This window comes from Podarcis liolepis, assembly GCF_965112155.1.
Source record: "Podarcis liolepis genome assembly, chromosome: 2".
In the NCBI taxonomy this organism is placed as follows: Eukaryota; Metazoa; Chordata; class Lepidosauria; order Squamata; family Lacertidae; genus Podarcis; species Podarcis liolepis.
Window position 1 is genome coordinate 55,212,154 of NC_139555.1, and position 25,417 is coordinate 55,237,570.

Below are 25,417 nucleotides of genomic sequence, written 5' to 3' on the forward strand. Positions count from 1 at the left end.
TTACGTATTTTTGTGTTTCTATATTATAAACTGCCCTGTGACGCTCAGCTGACATAAATAATAGCAATAAATAATCACTGTTTATCCTAAATCTAATCTATTTTTGCAAGGTGATTTATATAGATGAAATATTATTGTGCAAATTGTTGTGGATCTTTTGTTATCCCCTGAAATAAATCTGAAAAAATACTGTGTCTGCATATGTGCAAGCACAAGCTTATACATAAGTTATTTTTAGAGCATTTTCACACTGAGTGTGTATACTGAAAAGGTCAATTTGGAATTTCACTCTGCAGTGATTTTTTATTGGAAACCTTCTTTGGTTTCTCCTGGCCAATCAGGAACTGTGACAAGGGTGCTGGTTCAGCAATATGCAACCAAGTCCAACAATCTTTGTCCTTTCTTGCCTGTCTTTCAGAACATTTGAGGAGACATTTTTCAGGCATCTAGAATACCTGTTAATCTCATCTCTATTTCAGTACCTTGTTGGAGGCTATTAGAGCAGGTGGGGTTCACTAGGCTGAATAGAGCTCGCCCCCAGCACAGCAAGAGAGAATAAGAAGCATACTACGAGAAAGAAATGGTCATCACATTTCTGACATGTTTTGATATCTTGATAAGATGGTGTTGATCCCGCACACAAGTGCAGCGAGCATCTTAGGTAGGGGGACATGCTGCAGAAATGCCATGAGACGGATAGGAAAATAGAGCGTCCATGACTTTCTCAACTGTCCTAGTCAATTCGGCATCAAGCTTTCATACAATACTCAGGCTGGGGATCAAGATTCTGTTTGAGTTCAACAAGAACAACTTAGAACACATTAGAACAGCAACTGTTACGTATCCTGCAAGGCCCAATACATTTTGCTTCCTGATGTAATGGATTAAATGGTGTGCCCCTCATTCCTCTGGCTAGATTGGCTGTTGAATATTTCAACTCTGGTGATGGGGCAACATTCTCCACTGCACTTGAGGGCAGCAAACTAGCTTAGGGGGCGCAGGGCAGGTGGTGTGTAACTCTACACTCAGTATCTTCTACCTAATACAGGCACCCCATTCTACCCTATGGTAGGCCCAGCCCGGTTTGCTTCATTTGGGTGTTGCTCAACCTTCTACACCCAATTACATGTTTCGGACTCCATGTGATTATTTTTCATGAGCTGCCAGAAAGTCAGCACACCAATTCTACACCACAAACAACAGGCAATTATATGGGCCTTTGTACAAAGTATGCATGCCAAAGACATGGGGGAATGGGGATAAATCACTAATTAAAGATCAGAAGACAAGAGATTACAGTGGTACCCCACAAGACGAACGCCTCGCAAGACGGAAAACCCGCTAGACGAAAGGGTTTTCCGTTTTGGAGGCGCTTCGCAAAACGAATTTCCCTATGGGCTTGCTTCGCAAGACGACAGCCCATAGGGAAATCTCCGGGACAGCGGGGAAGCGCAGCGCGTCTTCCCCACTGTCCTCGGACCTCCTCCCGCCGCCGGACATCGGAACGAAGCTCCGATGTCCGGCGGGGGGGGAACGTCTCCTCCCGCCGCCGGACATCGGAACGAAGCTCCGATGTCCGGCGGGGGGGGAACGTCTCCTCCCACTGCCGGACATCGGAACAAAGCTCCGATGTCCGGCGGGGGGGGGGAACGTCTCCTCCCGCCGCCGGACATCGGAACGAAGCTCCGATGTCCGGCGGGGGGGGGAACGTCTCCTCCCTCCAACGGACATCGGAACGAAGCTCCGATGTCCGGCGGGGGGGGGGACGTCTCCTCCCGCCGCCTGACATCGGAACGAAGCTCCGATGTCCGGCAGGGGGGGGGGAACGTCTCCTCCCGCCCCCGGACATCGGAACGAAGCTCCAATGCCGGGGGGGGGAATGCCTCCTCCCGCTGTCCTGAAGACTTGGGGTGGGAGGAGGGTTTTCCTTCCCACCGCCAACATTCAGAATGCTGTTCTGAATGTTGGCGGTGGGGAGGAAAAACCCTCCTCCCACGCAAGCCCCGGGAACAGAGGAGAAGCGCTGCGCGCCTTCCCCTCTGTTCCCGTACCTGTCCTGAAGGCTTGCGGTGCGGAGAAAAGCCCTTCTCCGCACCGCCAGCCTGGCAAGCGGTTTCCCTAGGAACGCATTAATTGATTTTCAATGCATTCCTATGGGAAACCGTGCTTCGCAAGACGAAAAACTCGCAAGAAGAAAGAACTTGCGGAATGAATTAATTTCGTCTTGCGAGGCACCACTGTATTTATCCTGTGCTATAAGTAACACTTCTAGCTATCATGAAATGCACACACCACATACATGAAAATATGTTGGTGGGTTGCTGTTTTTTTGCTTTTTTTAGCATATCCAAGTTAAACTTGGAATGTACAGGGCCTTACGAACTTTCTATGTGTTTTATTAAGAATGGATAAATGAATCAGTGTATTTCCAATGCAGTCCGTTCTGCTGTGTTTTCTCAAATTACACGTTTTTGAACATATTTTTGTTTGGCATAACACATCTTTAAATACGTTTTCAACTGAGAGCTGCACTGGGCCATTCAGGAAGTTCAAAAGCTATTGGATAATGAAGGCGTTAGGGAGATGTAGATCAGGATTTTCAAAAATCAAATTCCACACACACAAATACACCACAGTCACATCCAAATGGTCTCTGCTTGAGTAGGATCTAATCAAAAGCTCCATTCTTAGCACCCTGTTGCCCACATTTGCCAGCGGGGTGGGCATGAGAAAGAAGCTGACAAGCAGTTCAAGAGGACACCAGCAACAGGTATTCACTGACATACTGCCTCCGATCCTGGAGATTAAATATAGCCATAATGACTAAAAGCCGCTGATGGCCTTATCCTCTACGAATTTACCTAATCCCCTTTTAAAGCTATATGCACTGGTAGCCATCACTACATCTTGGGGCAGCAACTTCCAGAAATTAATTGCGTGCAATTTTGAACTCCTCTCTCTTGTCTGACCTGACTCTCTAGTCAATCAATGTCATTGAGTAACCACAAGGGCCAGTATTGAAAGTAACATTAGGGAAGGATATAAATAAAATAAGTAATACTGTGAGAAAGAGAGACAAAAATATATTGATCCTCTTTCTCCACAGTGTGCATAGTTTTATAAAGTGCTATCATGTCCCCCTCTAGCCATTTTTGTTCTCTCTTGAAACCCGAAGGAATGCTCCAAGTTAGCACATAAAGAAAGGAAAAGCCAGGCTGAGATCTGGGAACTTCAGACTATTGGGAAACATGTTGTCTTGATGGATGTGAACTTCACATTGGGTGTGTGGGATCAGCTCTTTGTTTCAAGTGAAAATTACTCTGAGTAACAGCCAAACTAATACCCTGGCTGAGGTAAACTTTTGATCTGCCATACTGCATTGTATTTTGAGTTCATATCATCATTCTTGCTTCCTCTGGTCCAATCCAATATGTCTGGGTAAGGACTGGGAATACTGTGGAACTAAAATCAATCAGCTGTAGCAGCAGCCATAGTCATAATATTAATGTTTATTTATGACAGGAAAAAATAGTTTTCCATTCTGTCAATATTATATCCAGCTTAAAAATAAAACATAATTAAGGCTACCCCCCCCATACAAACATGGTTTTTGGAATGTATTCCAGCTAGGTCCAGTATTGACATAATACTTTCTCATTGACTAAGCATAGTTACGAGACCAAGAGCACCTTGCAGGCTCACGTCTACCTCTTCTTTGTCACCTGTCCCCACCTCTCATTATTGAAGTAACCACACTGCTCTTTTTATTAACACTTAAGTTTCAAACCAGTTTGCAATGCTGATTAAAACATGAGTTAGCAAACTGTGGTTTGTGCTAACTGCGGTTACAGAAATCACCTATACAGATAGAACATTACCCATGTTTAGCTCTGAAAATGAAAAGTGGGTGAGAATTTGCATGTAATAGAAAGGAGGAAGGAGAAATGAGTGCACACATTTGAAAATGAAGGAGGATGAGACAACAGCACAGAAGCTTGCAGGATGTTACCAATTATGGATGCATCAGGTTTCACTGGTACAGCAGATTTTTGTTACGGGGCTATAAACAATGCTGAATAAATAGATGAATGCACAGATCCCCTTAAAGAGAAAGGCTATCTTCAAACAACTGCTTACATTCAGAAATCTACTCCTGAAACCCTCAGTGTCACTGTAGATTGTCCCCAAAGCTAGTATATTGCCTACTGTTCTACACCCATTTTTAGCCTCTGGATTTCTAATCCACTTTGTGAGATAAATCTCACACGCCACACCATGCTTACGCCATGGGGGCCTGGGAATTATGAATTACTGCCCTGTACAAATCAACCAAATGTCAGCCCAGATTTATTTAAAGAAATTTGAAGTATGACCCTAATCAAAACACGCACGTCATGTTTGGGTCATGTTAAAAGAATCGCATTTGTTATGCTCAGTGAAAGGAAAATAAAAAGAGATCGTTTAGCAACCTGGGAAGCTACAAAAACACCGGAGAAGAGTTGAAAGTCATTAGTATGGCGACAACAGATCACCATGGAAACATACAAGCCTAACAGCGACTGTATCCACAGAGCCCAGTTCTCATTGCTGCTTCTTTAAACCAGTGAGGGGTGAGGTTCCATGGAAAAAAGAAATCAGCATCAGCTTCTTATACCAAGCAAACTTTATACTGCCAACACTTCAACTTATTCCGGCAAAAACAAAGCTAGGTTGAATAAGGGAATGGGTAGGAACATGGTTGGCAGGAGGGGCTGGGGAAGAGGAGGGGACATGCACAAAAGAACTGAGAAGGCGAAGGGGGTGGGGGGGCATCTATCATAGGAAAATAAGCACAGGGAAGAAAAAATCCCAATCTAGGAAGTTTTGACAATCGCAAAGGGACTGAACATAATTAAGCACTTTAAAGAAGGGTGAAGATCGTCCCCCCGCTTCTGCAGGAGTTTGTGGTTTCGCCCAATATTTTGGTTTTGTTGTGTATTTTGTCTGTGCTGCAGATGCTAGGCAAATGAAGTGGTTCTGTCACAGAGAGTAAAACCAGGGCAGTAAGAGCAAGAGTAGAAAATTTAACTTCCAATAGCGACAGAAGGATTTTATTTAAAAAAAATGTTGAAGAGGTCTGGCTTGCAGAGAAAACACGCTACACAGGGATGGGCTGGCAGCTGTGCACACAAGTAGTCTGTTCTCATCTGTCACTGTTTGATCATTACTCAAGAGGCAAAACTGGTGGGGGGGGCAAGCTTTGCAAGTGGAGCATTTATACAAAATACTCAGTGGAGATTCCTGGGGCTGGAGAAGGCAGGAGGGCTCCTCCATCTCCCGCAGGAGGCATTAGCAATACCCATTTGGTGCTGACATTGTGACGAAGGAGGCTGGAAGGAATGGGATTCATCAATACGTGGCACTTTTCGATACACTCGTTTTCCTCAATCACATCAAGGGTTTAAACACAAATCATGTGGACCCAATTTGACCCCAGTGTTTTGCTTCAGCCTCCTTTTAAAGCTATAACATACTAAAACTGTGGGAGAAAGAGACCTTATAAAATACATATATTAAAGCTACTGAATTCTGCCCAACACCAGAGCTCTCACGTGGTTCAGGACAAGACATCAACGTAAGCAACCAGAAAGTCTCACTTCACCATCTAGTGGACAAAAGCCTACACAGCAGTCACTGTGAACACTACTCTGCTGCCTCCATTTTGTGCTTAACCCACAAGCCTCATTTCATCAATCTACATTCTACAGCTGTTTGGATCGAGCTTCTTTCCCGGCCCTCAAAAGATCAACAGGCCAGAGTGCTTGCAGCTGAATAAGTAGGAAGATTTTATTCCACTGGACCAGTCAACATGGGGCGCTTCATACTTTTTCTGCATGTACGAGGACTGGATGTGGTAAATAACATCATATTTGTATTTCCAAACACATATGCACCACAGGCAAATGTTGTAGGGAACTCTTAAGGTTGTGGGCTTCACATGATACATGCATTTAGCACCTGTTTTTCTGACATAATATATGAAGCAACTCTGAGAGAAATATCCCATCCTCATCCAGAGGCTCTGGACAGAAAGGGATTATATGTAAAACCTTAGATAAAAAGCACACTTAAATATAAATGCATCACATAAAAACTTAGGTAGATGTTGGAACTGAGCTCTCCTTGACACCCTCAGATTTCTGTAACAATATTCGGTGTTACTGCTTTGATATTCCTGGTTTAATCAAAGCAGTTAAGAGCAGAAGGCTAGCTGAATCTCTTGATTCAACCTCGCTTAGAGAAACAAACACCACTGTTGGTCAGGATTGCCTTTGCCTATATGATTCAAAGTCTTTTTCAGAGCCCCTCAGCCAGGAATAATCCAGTGAGGGACTACTTGGAACAGGGCATTCAACATCAGCACTGAATCTTTGGATCTCCCTGCCAAATGAGGCTCAGCTTGCTATTTCTCTATCATCGTTCAGGTGGCTGGCAAAGACAGCTTCTTTTCAAAGAACCTTTGAGTTTCTCTGATCCCTGCTGAGATTTTGCACACTACTCCATGTCCTCTCGTGTGGAGAGGTTGGGTTTTTGTCTCTGCTGTTTTTTTCTGATGCTGGCTCTGGAGCCATGGGGGCCTTTTGAACAAAAGGTAGGATGAAAGTATTTTAATTAATTAAATTACTACACCATCCCTCCACTTAAGAATTTTTTTAAAAAAATAATTCCCATGTTAATTGAACACACACCAGTCATGTAGCTGACTATGCTACATAGATTCACCTCATCTATAGTAAGTATGCTATTTTCAAATAATTCCCTTTCCCATGCCTTATATCTTCCAAAACCAGAGAAGACGCATAATCCATCAAAGAAAATACAAAGGAACACAGAAAACTGCTGTACATAGAGTCAGGCCATTCAGCTCAGTACTGTCAACTTGAACTGGCAAAAGCTCTCTAGGATTTCATACAACCTACCTTCCCACTCTACCTGGAGATAAACAGGAGTGAATCTGGGACCTTCTGCATGTGAAGGCAAATGGTCTACCGCTAAGCTATGAATGGACTAAAATAGTAATATGATAAAGAGTAGTCTGTTGCCATCAAAAAGAATCAAGGATGCCCAGCACCATTGATGTCATTCATAATAATCATGCATGATATTGGTGGTGGACAATGGCACTCCTTAGGGAATGAAAAACTTATGTGGTCCTGGGGTAGTTTGCACAAACAAGCACTTCCTGAGAGTAAGCTTTAAACAGGTAGTTTCTTTTGCAGCTATAGCAAACTGTATGCAATTAGCATTATCTGCTGATCTACCGATAACTGCTGACCTCAGGTTTCACATGAGGGAGTTCTGGGAAATTGAGGCTCTTGGTATCCTGTGCTATTAGAATATTAATCTGTATGTTTGGTTCCTCTCCTGGCTTCTGCTGGCTCTAGTGTAGATATATCCACGTTAACAGTATGTCTGAATGGTGTGGTATATTTGCTGGGAGAAACAAGGTGCAAAAAATTATAAATTAAATTAAAAAGATAAAGCAGCTCATGGTTTGCTGTATGTGCGCTAGGGATTTTCAAACTTTTCGGCAGACAGTTACACATTGCCACAGAAAGCATAGCTGTTTTGTAACTTTTCTTCATTTCCTTTATTTCATAAGGTTATCCATTGTTTATGTTGCAATTAGCATTGCTTTCGGAATCAATAAAGGCTTTTGGTTTAGGTGACTAATTTGAACTTTACAGGGCCTGGTGAATCAGGACTCAGCAGCTCACCAGCAGCATGCAGAGACGTGTAGATACGATGGTCAGCAGCTAAGGGACACAATGCTCTGAGCACATTTGGAGACAGGCAATGAGAATCTCAGAGCAGGGGAAATTGCTTTGCTACATTTTGACCAAAGATCCAGTACTACTTATTCTTTTACTCAGAATATTCTGGAATACGTCGCTGTTGTTTATATAAAAGCTTCTATTAAGTTGCCAGTGAGACCAGCACCAGCCGCCTTGATACTTCTACCCTCCTCTGGAGGACAGATGAGAGAGTCAGCTGTGAATCCCAGAGCTCAGAGAATACCCCTTCCCCCTCTGAATTGTATTTATGTTTTAAAAGAAAATATCTAAGTACGGATCAAAACAAAAATAAAGTTCAGATTATCTCCTTGTAGTTTGAATTTAGTCCATGTTCGTTGAATTGTTGATTTTGTCCAAAAAAAATTCTTGATACATTTTGTACACTGATTTATAGCCCCTAGTGTTTTGTATTTTGACAATAAGTGGACATTTGTTGTAAGCGACTCTGAGTGTAACTCATTGTGGAAAAGTGGCATATGAATAGAATTATTAGGCAAAAAAACCAGTGTAACTTGAATTTTACTCAGACATATTTTAATATTATTAGCCTAACAACAACAACAATTTTAATTTAGAGATCTGGAAGCTTAGAGGAGTCCTACTGAGCAGGGTGGGAGGTAGCTCAGCATGCTGAAATGAGGAAGGGAGGGATCAGCCAAAATCGCCTCCCACTGGACCTCAGAAGGAGCCTCTACTAAGCTAAAGACCCTTCTCCACAAATTGAAGTTTTCTATTCACAGAAAGGCAACACTGGATATAGGCCTGCTGTTATTCTTCAGTTAGATGCCCCACAGAATATAGGGAAGTTGGAAAGAATTCAATGTATATTGCTAACCTTAAATTAAACCACAACTGGTGAAGATGAAAGAAATGGTGTATACAGCACAAAGGGTGAGGGCCTTTGCACTATAGCTATATACTTGAAGGTTTCCATATGATCTAGAACCCTGTATGATGTACTATACACATGAAGGCACCCCACTTCCCTGCAGACTTCTGCCCTTTAAGTGTGGGTGCAATGTGTAAGGCTATCTGGAGAAACTCCACGTCCTCCTCCCATTGCTTGTAACACGTGATTAGAGCTAGTACCTGCCGTATGCACATTCAAATTCATATTACTGACAACATACATATAAGGGTATATAACAAATATATTTGGTTGGCTGAGAAGAGACATTGTTTCCCTTCTTCTGTACTTCCCCTGCCCACAAGAAAAATATTACTTAGAACACCATATGCTCACTAAGTGATATATTACATAGTTAAAGTCAAGGAGATATCCAGGTAAATTGATCAGGACTCCCAATACATTTGCAGGGATCAGCCAGGTGTTTCTAGTCTGTATATTTCAACCACTGTACTATACTAAAGTCCCTAATAGGACAATCTCAAAAGCCATGCCCTGCTCAGCACTCACTCACAGGACCAGTTTCAATGAGTGCACAAGTTGGCTGATTTCTAATACTGAAGAGACATTACTTGGATTGCTTCAGAACAACTGACTGATTTCAGTGCATTTCCTTTTCCTGCTTAGTTTACTTTGCATATGAGAGAACCCATGCTCAGAAATTTCCCTCTTCACTCTTTCCACACTATTTACAGCTTTAAAAAATTATGTCATTCATACAATTGTGCTTTTTGTGAAGTCAGCACAGCGGCCGACATCCTGCAGAGAGGTTTGCTTCTGCTTTGTATATCCATCTAGTCTTTTAATTTTTAAAGTGAGAACTCCTTTGTTCGACTCTAATGCTATCTGCCTGCAATTCCGCTGAATGTTACTGTAAGCAAGGTGCCAGCTGCTTGTGTGGGTGGCTCTCGAAGAACTACATATGCTGTACAATGTCCCCCTGAAGTCATTCATATCTTCACAGCTTCCTGTACTATAATAGTGGGGCAACTTAAATTGTTTGCTAACAGGGTTGTATGCATTCTGCAAGTCTATCATACAAGTGAAGAATCTGGTATCAAGCACAGAGTATATCATTCCAACAATCTCATTTTTATTTTTGTAAAGGTGATGGGGGGGAATTCAAGCACGTTTCCCCTGAATATTCAAAGCTCAGGGGTCAAATTGAAAGCTTAAATGCAACAATTCCTCCCCTGGCCATTAAAAGGTTTTGTGGATTTTGAAAGGAGACAGAGAGATATGACGCAATGGCACAACAATGTGCTTCCGTTTTTTTCGTAATAAACAGCCTTTCAGCATTAAAACAAATGAACACATTTATAGAGGGGGGAAATACATTGAAGATACAAAAATCCAGTAAATGGGTGAGGCCACAATTGACCTGAGTCCTTTCATTGGGTGTGGGAAAGCTATGGCTCATGGGTTGGAAGTGAGCCATGAGGTTTCGCTATGCAGTCTGCAGCCCCTCTTCCTCACCCATGCAGGCTCCAACAGAAGGGTTTCTCCCTACAAGTCTAATTACTACATGGGGAATAGGGATATTCACAGTAAACCGTTTTTCACCTGTGAGCATATGCATAAGTGCTGTACGTGTGTATGGCAGACTGTATGGGCTGTAATACATATCCATTAGGAGACATTAGGTTCTGAAATTTAATGTGGACCTATCAGTCTTCAGAAAGGGACGTGGGTGGCGCTGTGGGTAAAACCTCAGCGCCTAGGACTTGCCGATCGCATGGTCGGCGGTTCGAATCCCCGCGGCGGGGTGAGCTCCCGTTGTTCGGTCCCAGCTCCTGCCCGCCTAGCAGTTCGAAAGCACAATTAAGTGCAAGTAGATAAATAGGTACCGCTTTCTAGCGGGAAGGTAAACGGCGTTCTGTGTGCTGCTCTGGTGCCGGTTCGCCGGAGCAGCTTCGTCACGCTGGCCACGTGACCCGGAAGTGTCTGCAGACAGCGCTGGCTCCCGGCCTCTAGAGTGAGATGAGCGCACAACCCTAGAGTCTGTCAAGACTGGCCCGTACGGGCAGGGGTACCTTTACCTTTACCTTATCAGTCTTCAGCAGCTGCTGACTTGGCAGATTTCAGAAAGTTTCAAAAATGGCATACTGTATTGTGATTTTTGTTCCTTCCCTCCTCCTTCTCTACAGCAGCATTAAGACAATGTTTGAACTATTCTGGGCTACGTTCTGCAATTTCTCAGGAACATTGACAGCAAGAGCTTTCTCACTATTCTAGTAGCGCAGGAGATGAAGTATTACATCAAGTATTTAATCAAAGTCTCAAAAGGGGTTATTTACAAGAAAAACCCAAACCCTTTCTTATTCAAGCACTCTTTCTTACCGGTTCCCGGCCATCCATGGCCTCCATCCAGAGCCTTCGATCTTCTTCAGAAAGCGCCTGCATTGTGATCACTCCAGGCCTGCAGAGATTGATGCAATGATACTGTGAATAACAGGTCTAAGAAGATTAAACTCCAAAGTGACTAGGGGTGGGGTGGGGGGTTGATGGGAACAGGATAAGGCCCACTTCACATGATCTAGGAACCTGCACATTTGCTTGTTCACACTAAGTCATGCTTAGTGTTCTATGCCAACTGGGTGACATTCAGCAAAAGCTGTTATAATGCATCTTTCCATGTACAAATGCAAGCTTAGGAACAGCTGGAGGAGACACCCACTTCAGTGAAAAAATAGGGGACCAAGACTAGGATGTCACTAATAGCAGACCTTTCCCTCAATAGCAAATGTTTGTTGTTGTTGTTGTTGTTGTTTAGTCGTGTCCGACTCTTCGTGACCTCATGGACCAGAGCATGCCAGGCAATCACAAATCTGCATGGTTGTACATCCAAATAAAACTGAAGGTGGGTTGGCAAGCCATTGCACCCAAATGTGCTAACTAAACTTCACAGACGGACAATCAGCCAATAACTCTCACTCCTTGAAATCCAGGGATTTTAGGGTACTGTCACAGTCTGACTAGGCAAGTACTTAGGGCTGCTTCATGCAAAATGTTTTCCTGTACACTTCAGGAGAACCAAGTGGCACAGAGCATGTAGATAAACCGTGTTATTTCTAGGTATGCATTCAAAGGGACACAAATAAATATGTCTAGATGCTAACAAATACCTGATAATGCCAAAGAATGCAAAAGTCTATTTCATCAGTAATACTTTAAGCAAAAATGTCTGAAGAATCACCTAAAAGAAGTGAAAGTTGCAACGAAGCCAGCTCCAAAGACTGTTGCTGTGTGTGAAGCCTCTAGTTATTAGTAGAAAATTTACATATATCATAAAAAATGGCATTTGGCCTCTGCCCTAGGCAACAGAGAAAGAGTTTAAGAATTCCATATTCTAATCCTGTGATATTAGAAAAGGGAAATCAGATGGCAAGGGAATAATAATTATATACACAAAGCAGCTCACACAATTTACCCAGGAAAGGACACAATCTGTTCTGTCTTGTAGTACATTTAGATAATAATCTAGGCATATTGTGTGTCATTTTTGCTAATCTCTTTGTGCAGAGAATCAGTTTATGCTTACAGGCTTAGTATTCTAGAAAAATATACCTAAAGGAAAATTACTTTTCAGCCAATTTGAAATGTTGTACTGAAAATTAAACAATTCCATGGGGTTTTTTCCTAGTGTAAAAATACCTCTCTAGAAATACCAATGTAACCTTAAATTGGTAAATTCACACTATATGCTTTTTGCCAATAGAAATTTAGACAGCTTACAAATTGGATTATGCAAATTCGTGGAGGATAAATCTATGGCTAGTAGCCATGATGGTTAAATACTGCCTCCATGGTCGGAGGCAGCAGGTCTCTGAATACCAGTTACAAGGGGACAACAGTGACAGAAGATTGCTGTCCTCATGTGCTGCTTGTGGGCTCCAAGAAGACATCTGGTTGATCCACTTTTCATTATATATCTTTAGGAACCAGGCAAACACATTCCTCTTCTCCCAGGCCTTTGGCTAATTAAACAAACCATGGCCTTTTAAACTGTGTGTGAGGGGGGATTATTGTTTGTTACTATGGTATGTATTTTAATTTGTTTAGATTGTAAAGTGCCCTGTGATCCTCAGATGAAGGGTGGTATAGAAAATGAATAAATAAATAATAAATAATAAATAATAATATTTGTTGCTGTTGTTGTTAAAGTCAGGATGCTGGACTACGCAGGACATTGGTTTGATCTAATAGGGCTTTTCTTATGTTCTTAAAGTAAAGCAAACCTTTGCTGAATATCACAATCACAAGAACCTGACTTTTTTTTATAAGTGATCCTGTCTATCTTTCAATCCATATATTCTTTTCAATTGTTCCATACTCACACAGGTATGGCATTAAAAAAATAAAAGGCATTAAAAAATAAAGAATGCCATGAGAATGTTTAAATATTTAGCAGAAAACTTTAAAGAATCACTGAATCCCTAACTCATGCATGAGTGCATCAAATGCACTCACATTGACCCTGACCTTGTCCCCCATGTACCCACAGTTTCTGGGCCGGCCCTCTTCAGAAAAGAGTTTGTATGCACCACTGAAACCCTGAAAACGCAGCCCCCTTTGGACCTTCCTTTTCAATGCAGAAAATGATCAGCAAACACATCCTCCCACTCCCCAGTTTAAGTCCCCTTTGAATGTATGTACAGTGCCTGGATATAAGGAAGAATCATTCACGAGAAGTTTAACCTTCCCAAGTTATCTTGTCATGTCTTTAAAATAAATGTTATTGGTTTATGTCCTTGAAAGCTCTGCCCCTCCATTTTTGCACTGCTATTTGCGGTTCACGTGTTTGGGACTAGAAGTTCCTCAAAAGAAGAATCATTAAGACCTAAACTATTGTTTCACGTCAACTTTTGTATGAAAATTGACTGTGAATTAGTGTCCATTCCATTTCCTACCTACCTACATTAAAAGGGTGAAAAGATGACAGAAGAACAAATGTGAGCCAGTCTTTTAACACTGGTTGCAAGGTCTGAATGCTAGAAAAAAACGTGTTCAACTCCAATAGTAGAAATGAACGGAGGAAGTTCCTAAAGATCAAAACCTGGTTCCTATCCTATGGTGAAAAGTAGACTTTAAACCCATGGCTTCTTAAGTAGCTATCAAGATATTACAGAGATATATTTTTTCAAACACAAGACACAGTAGATCCCTTCCCTACCATCTAGGAGCCCTACATTCTGGATTATATTTATGATCCATTGCTGTGCTGGCAGCTTGCATACAAAACCCTTGCCAGCTTACTCACAGGGAACAACCATTCATTTGGGAATCACCACTTGTACATCTCTAGAAAACAGTACACAAGTGGGTGGGTGGAGGAGAGAGGCAGAATGCAGCTTAAGTTTACATGGCATTAGGCATAACATGATAATTTCAAGATTTCATTCATCTACAAAGGTCACTAGTAATGTGACACAGCAAAAGAACAAGTACAGGTTGTATTGCACTTGACCAGCACAGAACTCATCCAAGAGAAGAAAAATGAATATATAACAAAGCTGAAGTGCTGCAGGTAGGACAGGAAGCTAAACTGTGAGTCTGCTTTGTAAACAGCATCAATCTGTGCATGGCTAGTTCAGGGGTTTAGTTAAGAAACTGTTCCAAACCACCATCACCCAAATTACACATTTTGACCAGGTCAGTTAACTCCCCCTGTCTCCAAAAGTCTCTCCCACGCCTAATACTGCAGCCTTGTGGGATAGAACCTATACCACTAGTTATATCAGTATGTCAAAGTTGGCCCAGCCACTAAAAGCAGTCACATTGCACATGTTACTACAACAGGAGGTTTAAAAAGTGGGCAGTCCACACTATAGTTGTAAGTTACAAATGTGATGGGGATGTAGAGCTCTTTTAGCAGGTCATGATCACACAGGACTGCACTTGTGTTAGGATTAACAACAGGTAATATGAGGATATGCATAATAAAGTATCAACACTTAAGGACAGGTGGGAAGGAGGGGCAAGTTCACACGAGAAGGGAGGGAGAGTGATCCTGTGGGCTGTTGCTCATCTTGGTTAATCATTATGTTTCCACCTGCCCTATGTGTCAAAGTAGTGACAACTATGGATCATGATAAAGATAGCAAATAGCAGACTAGAAATAATGATTCAAATTTCTATTTATTTTTCATTTTATTTTTTAATTAAATTTGTATACTGTCCTTCATCCAAGGATCACAGGGCAGTTTACAGTGTAAAAACACAAAACGCAAATAGTAAGCAAAAACAATAACACCCCCAGCAGTTTAAAAAGCCATAGATTGTTTAATTAGCCAATGGCTTACCAAATGTGATTTAAGTTTTATTAGGAAGCTGAGCCTCTGTGCCTAACTTTTCTTTTAAATATGCACATGGTAAAAATGTACTTCTTGAGAGTATTAACAAATTTATGTGACTTACACCTGCTGGGCCATATGCAACTAACTAGTGCCACTAGCAGAAGCCCAAGTAAAGATATCTGCTAGCACAACAGGGTTCCCCCCTCCACTCCACTCCCCTCCCCTCCCACACCTCCCAGTACAGCATGCAGGGGGAAAAGAGCAGAGATTGTTCCGTCGAGCAAGCTAAAATGCTTGCGCTGATGGAACAATTAGCAGAGAACAACACTAAATTCTCCCCATAGTCCTGATATATTCCAAGCCTCTTACTAGTTACACTTCAAGTTATGGCAGCTTAATGCAGCAGTAGATTGCTACTAAATAAGGAGGTTATGACTGAAAGCAGAATTACTATATAGACTAAATGAGGGGTGGGTAACATATGACCCTCCAGATATCATTAGACTCAACTCAACATAGCCAATGGTCAAGGGGTGATAAGAGTTGTAGTCCAGCAAAGACTTGGGAGCCAAAGGCTAATCACCACCCCCAGACATGATGACATTGCTTGATGATAAAAATTACAAATTTTCACACTGATTTAAATAAGCAGAAATTTAAAACAGTATCACAAAAACCTTGTCCTAAGCGATGTGAACAACTGAACTCCACAACTGCAATGGAAGTCTGCTTATGCACAACACCTTTGGGCAATGTTTATTTTCTAGCTTAATCAAATGTTGTATCCTCTAATAAATCACGCATGACTGCCACCTACAGGCTATGCAGCAAATCTTTAAATGGTTCAGTTCTTACTGTGCGTATGAACAATTTCAGGCTGTGTGCCCCAGCTGGGTCAGAAACAGCCATGCTAATGTTTCCTCAGCAATGCTTTAAGAATTACTGAAGCAACCATCTAGAGAAGATGCTGTGTTTGCAGAAAAGCTTTCAGGCGATAAAATGTCGTGTCCAACAAGTTACAGAGACACAAATCAGGGAAAAGCATTAACCCACTTATTTATGGGAATGACATCATCGGCAAGCTGTTTGCATTCTTCTACAGCCCCAGCTTAAGGCTGCATAGTAAAACTTGTGCATATGCTGCAGTCCAGCATTCCATGTAAAGTCAACGTTGTTGATAGTGTATTTTATCTTCCCTTGCATATGCTGCTTCCTCTCCCCTCATACCATTCCCCAACAAAAAAGGTATGGCCCCCTCTTTATTGATGAATAATAACGTGGGCACAGAAGTGGAAAGCGGTTTGGCCATACGGCTGGCTGTGATAAGATTCTCTGAATTGAAGACATCATCCCATTTCATCATGTCTGTCCTATCAAATTGCTCTAGCAAAACAAATTCACACAAATAAAGCTTCAATCAGCATATCAACTTTTTTAAAGCTATGGCGAGTCAGTCTTCAATTGATTGGACATAGTTATAGGCACTTGATTTTATTTAGGTTTCAGTGTATTATTGTAACAATTTTTTAAAAGAAATTAAACTGGACTTGCTGTCTTAACACTGTGGTAAATGTTGTTTATTTACTTGTAAGCCAAAGTAATCAATTACAGCAATACATCAACTAAAATAATTAAGTGGCTGGGGAATTTCTGGGGAAATGTTGCCATTCTTGGGTTCAATTTTTGTTTAATAAAGTCTGAACAACAACAACAATTCACAGTCCTTATCTTGCACTCATTTCACAATGAATATAATACGGATGTTTACATGCTTGCTCCATAGTTTCAACATCAAAGGGAATGGAAAACCAAAGCCTGCCTTCCAGGCATTTCTATTATTGTTTTGCACTAAACACTAGGTATGGCAAAAACAAAACTTAAACGTATTAAGAATTTAATTTGTGATGTTCATGGTTACCTTAGGATAAGAGAAAGCACAATTCCAAACATCATAGCTCTCTTACCTTTAAGAGGAACAGATCAGAGATCTAATGCAAGCTGCCTGACTCAAAGCAAAGGCCATTTATGAGCACAACACTGTTTTACCATGTTGCTCGTTAGTGGCAATATTTTGAAGCCACATGAATTAGAGGATTTTATGGTATTAATGCTTGGAAGCAGCAAGGAATCACTAATGCCATCTGTCTAATGCCTCTGGAGCACCATTGCTTAGTGGCACGAAATGCAAAACAGGAAAACTGAAACAGCTTGCCTGTGTTTCCTGGTCTGACTCCATCCATTCCCAATTCACTCATTCCTGCTACAGCCCAATGCCAATCCATTTTATCTGTTCCCCTAGTTTATTTTGTAATTGTAACAGAAATTCAGTTGCACGTCAGTAGGCGTGAGAGACGACTGGGGCAGAATGCCAAAATAAATTCCCTCTATTCTGTTTCCAACTGGGCTGCTACAGTAAAAAAAAAAAAAATCATTATCAAGGACCTTTTTTTGACTCTCTTCCATGTGACTACACATATGACTTCTGTTAGCTTGAACAAGGTGAATATTAAGCATCTACCATTTCCTTATCAATATTCCAGCACCTTTCTAAATAATGTTTCAGAAAAAGAACTTTTATTTCATATTACCTTAAAAAATATGTAACCTATTTCAGGTATGCACTTTTAGAGATAACAGATGAGAACAAGAGTACTAGCTCTGCCTTCTTCTATCATCATTACCATCACCCTTCAACTTGCAGAGGGTGACTGTCTGAAGCTGGAAGTCTAAGGGAGGCCCCACAGATTTCAGAAGCCTTCCAGTGTTGAGAAGTTTCCACTGTTCAAAGATGTCCGCCTCCACATGTAGGTTGGGGCTGCACCAGTGAGAGTGACAGATTGGCTCTGCCAATGCATCCGCATAGCCCTGATCACACTTTTCCATACATATAAGCTGTAGCGATGTTGGTGATGGGAGGCTCCGCTCCACCACATAGGTCACTACTGATAGGTCCACATTTGCACAGGCTTAGAGAGATCTCACGCTGAAATAATTTAGAACTTTCCATTTCAGTTGTTCACTTCCACCCATAGTGAATTAGACCCAAAAGGAAGCAAACAAGCATGAGGTCTGCTCCCAGGGCCCAAAACGCAGACAGCTACTAAGGAAGACATAAGTTTCTCAATGACACATCACTAATTGTGTCTTTATTAGACTAAAAAATATAGCGTCAGCCAGAGCTTCTATCCTGCTTGATATCGGTAAAAATAAAAATAAACAATGCAGACAATTCTTATAAGAATATTCCATGAATCTAGAGAATTAGAGAAATTTAGGATAGCCTCTATCTCAATTTTTCATTGCCTTGACTATCAGTGTTTATGTTGGTAACATACAATTTAATAAACAGGAACTGGCACACGCTGGGCCTACTGACAGAAAGGCAAAATACATATGCAACTCACCGATCCACTGCTTCTACATCAAAGCAAAATCTTTTCTCTATGGAATCAGTTTTTCGACGTGTGCAGGATTTGAGAATAATGGCTTCATCATCTCCCTGGCATAAGATGAAAACCAAAGATTAGACCACTTTACAGATATATTTTAAAATAATATACTGGTAATAGCCTTGTTCTGAATGTCACTTGTCTTAATTTTGTAAGTAGCATATGGCCCAATGTGGATTACTGATTAAAACTAGGCAGTACAGAAAGGTCAGTGTTGCAGTAGAGCTTGTAATCTATCCCCCACAGAATCACAAACAGAAAACCCTGTAAAAATACATCAACCACAGAACTGATTTAAAAAATATTAAGATAGGTAGCCCCATGGGTGTGATCAAAGGTCCTTCTAGTCCAGGATCCTGCTTATCATCAATGGTGCAGAAAGCCCACAAGCGAGGCTTGAAAGGAAGGTAATAGCCTTATCCAACTATTGCTCTCCAACAGCTGGTCTTCAGTGATGCTCTCTCTGTGACCCTGCAGATCCTATTTAGCTATCAGTGCCAGTATCTGTTGATAGATCTCACTTCCATGAATCCATCTAGCCCCCTTTTTAAAAACCATCTAATGTGGTGGTCAACATCACAACCTGTGGAGTAGGCACTTGCTTATGGAAGCTCATGCCTCCGTGAATTGTTTAATCTGCATGGCATTTACTTAGGGGCAAAGAGTTTTGAGAATATACTATATGTCATTAATAAAAGGATGCGTGCAGGGTGAACAACGACATATAACTGCAGTCTACAACCACTTAAAGGTGCTATAAAACACATGGATTTGAGGCAGCAAAATAAGATCCTGTTCCACCCCACAACCACAGTTACTTCACCCACCTATAATAATAATAATAATAATAATAATAATAATAATAATAATAATAATAAAATTTATTTATATCCTGCCCTCCCCAGCCGAAGCCGGGCTCCGGGCGGCTAACAACAATAAAACAGTACAAAAGTACAACACAAACGACACTCTAAAATCATTCATTATAAAATTAATTCAAAGAGAAGCTACAGCAGGTTCTAGCTATCTCATAGGATCAATAAGTCCCTCATGCAGCGGAGTGAGAGATCTTCATTGTTCAATCACAGTGATGGCAGAGGAAGAATTTAACTGAGATTAATACGTTTCCTCTGAGTTCCATTCTTTCACCACCAAGGTCAAGTTGCCCCTTGACCCTATTAAGGCACCAGAATGTTGTCTTTCCAGGGATAAAAACCTTAGTATACAAGTCTTACCAGTAATCTATTTCTTTCAGATGACTGGAAGTCCTGTACACTTGACTACTATTGACTGTAATCCAATTTCTTTCTTGAAGAAAACTAGATATGTCCATCACCTTATCAGACAGAGCCACTCCTCTATTGTTGGATTTGATTCAATTTAGTGATTCTTAGAAATATCAGGTGGGGATGGGGAGAGAAGACTACAAAAGGCTATGGTACTCTGGCAGAGAAATACCACTGATGGTAACAGCCATTCCCAGACCATGAATCATCCTGCAAATAATAATAAGGAAGAGACTGGTCTACTCTATTGGGGAAGCAGAGCCAGATGGGTGCCAAGCAGTGACTTCACAGAACAACTTGACCTAGTGAGGGGAATATTAATGTTCTTTTATTATTATGTTAAGGAGAATCCCAGGATTGCAAACTCAACTGCAAGTAAATAAAATGCTGCAGGACAAGCCAAAGTGAATGTAATGATTCACACCATTCCCTTAACAAATACACCCCAACAAATACACCTGCTGCCTAGAGGCACCTCCTTGTGCTACATGAAAATAAGTGCCACAGGCCTATCCGACTATAGAAGGGCCTACTTCATTGAAGATTTGAAATGTTTCCAAGGTTTTCATATGAAACAACCTTATTCTGGAATAAATGTTTCCCAAGTTATCTCAGGGCAAATTCTCTTCTAGGACCATGCATATACTTTCAGGGTAAGCCTTAAAGAAATCTAGCCATCCCCAGTTTCAGTTCCTAAGCTCACAAAAACTGCACCACTCCCTAATTCTCATGCTGAATTTTAACATCATGCACATACATGCATCTGCATGTGGCCTGGCTATTTTGCACCCCCTTTCTCTCTGCTTCAAAATGAGGGGTGGGTGTAATTAATTGAGTCAAACAAAATGATTGCATATTCCTAACCTAGTCAAAAAGACTGGCCCGAATTTACTGACCCTCATCCGCTAGCAAACATCTAACCAACAAGCCAAGCTTTTCTACTTAGAGAACCTTCATGTACAACAGCAATCTACCCCTTAACAACAGCTGATGGTGGGAGGACTACAGGAGCTGATACAAATATTAAAGGCGCTTGATCTAGTCCCAGAATTTGGTCTGCAGGCACGATAAGACCACCAACTTTCCGAAGCTAAGCAAGTCTGGGACTGGTCAGTACCTGGGTGGATGTCTGCCTGAAGACAACATATGCACTGACCTTGGGTTCCATGATAGAATAAAGGTGAGACACAAATGTAAATAGATTGATGCATGCAACACTGATCTCACCACAGGGAGTAATACCAAGTGTGTTCCATCAATGTTACAATTAAAATAATAATAATTGATTTTTTGTTTATGAAAATGCACATATAATCAATTAATTAAGAATATTGTGACCAAGATGATCAAGGGTCTGATGAAGAAAGGTTGAGGGAGTTAGATATGTTTAGCCTGGAAAAGAGGAGACTGAGAGGAGATATGATATGAAAGCCATCTTCAAATATCTGAAGGGCTGCCACATGGAAGAGGGAGCAGGATTGTTTTCTCCTGCTGTCAAGGGTAGGACCCAAACGTGTGTGTGTGTGTAATGAAAAGAGTAAAAATTGGGAATTAGGGTATGTCTTAACTATGCAGTTTATTTATTACTAGTGAGACATTTCAACACTCAGGACTAAGTTGTTAAAAAGGACAATATTACCTTGACTGAACAGATTTTCCACAATCCCCAAATGTATTTTTAAAGTAGTATTATTATTATTATTATTATTATTATTATTATTATTATTATTATTATTATTTCTATTAATGTAGTAATAGTGGTAGTAGCAGCAGCAAATACACCTAGAACTGTCCACATAGCTAGATACTTGCATTTTCACTCACCCCCTTTCCGCCAGACTTCTGGTCAAAAGGCACCATAGTTATTCGTTTAGATTCACTGTGATATGTGCAATAATGCTTCACCCAGGATGTTGTTCCAAAATGACCTAAAATAATTGAAATGGGTTGGTGTTAGAGACAGAGATAAAAATAACCAATGATGAAGTAGTTGTACCTTAAAAGCCAAGCTTTTCAAGCTCCATCCAGTTGACTTTACACAGGGCCAGTCCAATCGCTCAGCAGCAGACCTGAGGCTCCTTTTCTACAGGTAACACTCACTCCATGTCTGGTGGCAACTCTAAATATTTCTTACACCTAAGCAATACATTCTTATGACTCAGCTCTATTTCTCCATGACATCTTAGCTTGAATCCTAGCAAGATGGAGGCACTATGGATGAGTGGTTGCTATGTTTAAGAAATTGGTCCATCACCTGCCCTGGATGATGTTGCACTCCCCTTGAAGGAGCAGGTACACAGTCTGGGGGTGCTTCTAGATCCATCCAGCTTTGCCACTTGAGGTCCACGTAGCCTCAGTGGCTATAAGCACCTTTTACCAGTTTTGATTGATACAACAGCTATGACCGTTCCTAGACTCAGAGAGCTTGACCACAGTAGCTCAAGCATTGGTAATTTCAAGACTGGATTACTCCAATGCACTTCCCTTGTGCTTGGTCTGGAAACTGCAGTTAGTGCAAAATGTTGCAGCACAGTTGTCAACATGTGTGAGACCATGTGAGCATATAACACCTTTGCTCAGAGATCTGCACTGGTTGTCTATTTGTTACCGGGTCAAGTTCAAGTGTTACTATTGGTATATAAAGCCCTTAGCATCTTGGGACCAGTTTACATGTGGGATTGGCTTATTACATATGTGCCACTCAATGATTTTGATCTGTGGAACTGGCATTGTTACATACGCCACACACTACTCATTGCACACTTGTAAAAAACAAAACACAAGAGTCTTGGGTGTAGCAGTACCTACACTTTGGAATTTCCTATCTATTGACATCAGACAGGTGCCCTCAACATACTCTTTTTGGCATCTGCTTAAAACATTTTTGTTTGGGAAATCCTATTCAGAAACATAGGTGTTGATTTTTAAAATCTCTGTTTAGCTAATGAATAATTTTAATTAGCGTTTAATTTTTAAATTGCTTCTTTGTAATATTGATAATTTTAATATTACTTGTAAACTGCTTAGAGTTTTTATTACAATCAAGTGCTATATAACTTTTGTTAAATAAATTAAAATAATTGGCCCCGCTCATGATTTTTTTTCATTATGGAAATCAAGGCTGTTTCAACCAGAGCCAGTCTAACAAGGCCCTAGCCTAAAGCCCATGATTTTCATAATACAGCACTGATGCAGTCTACTAATTTTACCCTAAACATTTGCCAAGAACCCTTCTTAGAAACCTGACCAAGTCTCACTATTTACATTAATGCCATGCTGGTTTTGATGATGATGGCGTCAGCACTGAATATTTTTTTAAAAAATTAAAGTTATCTATATGTTTTGATTTGCAAAAGAAAAAATAATGAAGTGGTCCACTGAGACCTCTAGCAATTTTCCACTAATCTGCAGGGGGAAAGGTCTGAGAACTGCTGTTGCAGAACATCAATTCATAATCACCACAACTGTACTCTGAAAAGGGTAGCATGATGTAGCATTTTTGTATAAAAAGAAATGGCTCAACTAGCATCCTTTTCAATATGCTTAAAGTAAGGCAGGATCTATTTAAAGCTTTCAATAAAAGTTTCTAAGCTAGAGATAACTGGGGCCAGTAAGAACTATTGAATGGAATCTTTTAAAAACCAATGTTGTGCATGTTCTCAGTAGTGGTGCCCTCCCAGTGGAACACCCTCCCTTCAGATGTCAAGGAAATAAACAACAATCTGAGCTTTAGAAGAAGAAGAGGAGTTTGGATTTGATATCCTGCTTTATCACTACCCTAAGGAGTCTCAAAGCAGCTAACAGTCTCCTTTCCCTTCCTCCCCCATAACAAATACTCTGTGAGGTGAGTGAGGCTGAGAGACTTCAGAGAAGTGTGACTAGCCCAAGTAACCCAGCAGCTGCACGTGGAGGAGAAGGGAATCGAACCCGGTTCACCAGAGTCCACTGCTCTTAACTACTACACCACGATGAAGGCAGCCCTGTTTAGGGAAGTTTTTAAAGGACTGATGTTTTTATTATGTTTTTAGATATGTTGTCAGCCGCCCAGAGTGGGGTATTGGTGGTATTATTATTATTATTATTATTATTATTATTATTATTATTATTATTTCAGGGGAACTACACACCTTGACATTGGGGAGGGGATTCTACCGCAGGCAACAGGAGCTTAGGTCAGCCTTGTTCATACAGACAAGAGAGGCTCATCCTGTTTTCCTAACTAAAATAAGAACTATCACCAGTCAACTCAAAAGTCCATTGCATAGCAGCTACATGATCCCTGGGGAAGCAACACATACGCTTTTCCTGGACATAGAGATATCCTTCCATTGTAAAAGGGCTGATGTTTTTGTGCTCGTGGGGATTCTCCTTCATCTTCCTCATCAAGGACTCAACCTCTGATCTTGTGCCTTCAAAGCGATTTCTTGTCTGCATTTAAAGTAGACGGCAAAAAAGTGGTGTTAGGTAGCCTTTACCAGCCTTAAAACACACAGGATCCAGAAAAAGAAGCTGCTACTGCTCTGGGTGCAACAAAGGAACCAACAGCTTCATATAAACCCTTAAACTCACACATGCTTGGGATCACAGAGAGGTTGCGTGGTGTGAACTAACAGCACATTTATGAACTCTCATGTGCAATTTTTATATATAAATAAAAAGTACCATTTTTATGACTATCTGAATAGAGATACGCTTATCTGTTAGTGTATGCATATAGTTCCAGTTCAAAGTATGAGCATTCCACAAATACACCAGAGTTTCTCAAAGACTGATGAAGAGGTAGTATTCCTCTTTTCCTCAGTATTTCCTCCTCAGTATTTTGAGAAACACAGGTATGCAATAACATAACTATATACACCTAAGAACCTCCCAAATGCAAATCCTTCCACATAAAACCACAAGGCAATTTTCCAATTATGAAGCAATTCATCCTACATGAGAAGTGGAGGCTGAAAGTTGCCAACATCAGCTTCTGGCAGTAACACTCACAAATGATGTCACATTCTTGAAGAAGCAAACAATGGTTTTAAATACTTACTGAAATTATTGCACTTAGGCATGGACATGGATAGACAGCTGGCTCTCAGCATTCATAAACAGAAGGAAACAAGCTGCTATGGAGGCTATGTGTTAGGTCACCATGCTTACCCCGTCCACTGGGGGAGTGGGGATTGCTTGTGTACAGTTTTAACCTCTCAATAACATCCTTTGTGAAAAGTTGGTAAAGTTGCATTGTCTCTGTTAAGTGATTCCACTCTGTGCTTACATTTTGTATGCTAATTGTCAGCTCCGTCTTGAAATCACTGAAATCCTTTGCAAGCTCATAGCCATGGTGGTAGAATGTGAATAGTCCTTGCAGAAATGCCAGCAGCTGCAAGAGAGAAGGAAAATTTAAAAAAACACACCAAGTGGCTGAGGTAAGAGAGAGATAGACAGACATGCTCTCACTGGATTCTACTGTCGTACCTCAGCTCCCGAACACCTTGGGAGTTGAACGTTCCAGCTCCTGAAAGATCAAAAACCAGGACTGTGTGTTCTGGTTTTCGAACCTTCTTTTGGAAGCTAAACGTCTGATGGGGCTTCTGTGGCTTTTGATTGGCTGCAGAAGCTTCTTGCAGCCAATCAGAAGCCGCGCTTTGGAAGT

General features: G+C 41.1%; 1 protein-coding gene across 13 annotated transcripts in view; it reads right to left on the minus strand.

Annotated features, from left to right (window-relative positions):
* The window catches only part of ARHGAP26 (Rho GTPase activating protein 26), a 207,506-nt gene that overhangs the window by 116,240 nt on the left and 65,849 nt on the right, over positions 1-25,417 (minus strand). For 7 of the 13 annotated variants that reach the window (XM_083487861.1, XM_083487859.1, XM_083487864.1 and 4 more), the window contains 5 exons: positions 25,040-25,144; positions 24,072-24,201; positions 21,586-21,701; positions 18,443-18,537; positions 11,083-11,161 (listed from right to left, as the gene is read on the minus strand). In XM_083487861.1, coding sequence (XP_083343987.1) covers positions 11,083-11,161; positions 18,443-18,537; positions 21,586-21,701; positions 24,072-24,201; positions 25,040-25,144 — 525 coding nt within the window. The remainder of the gene's footprint in view (positions 1-11,082; positions 11,162-18,442; positions 18,538-21,585; positions 21,702-24,071; positions 24,202-25,039; positions 25,145-25,417) is intronic. The other 6 variants (XM_083487863.1, XM_083487860.1, XM_083487854.1 and 3 more) reach the window with 1 other exon arrangement.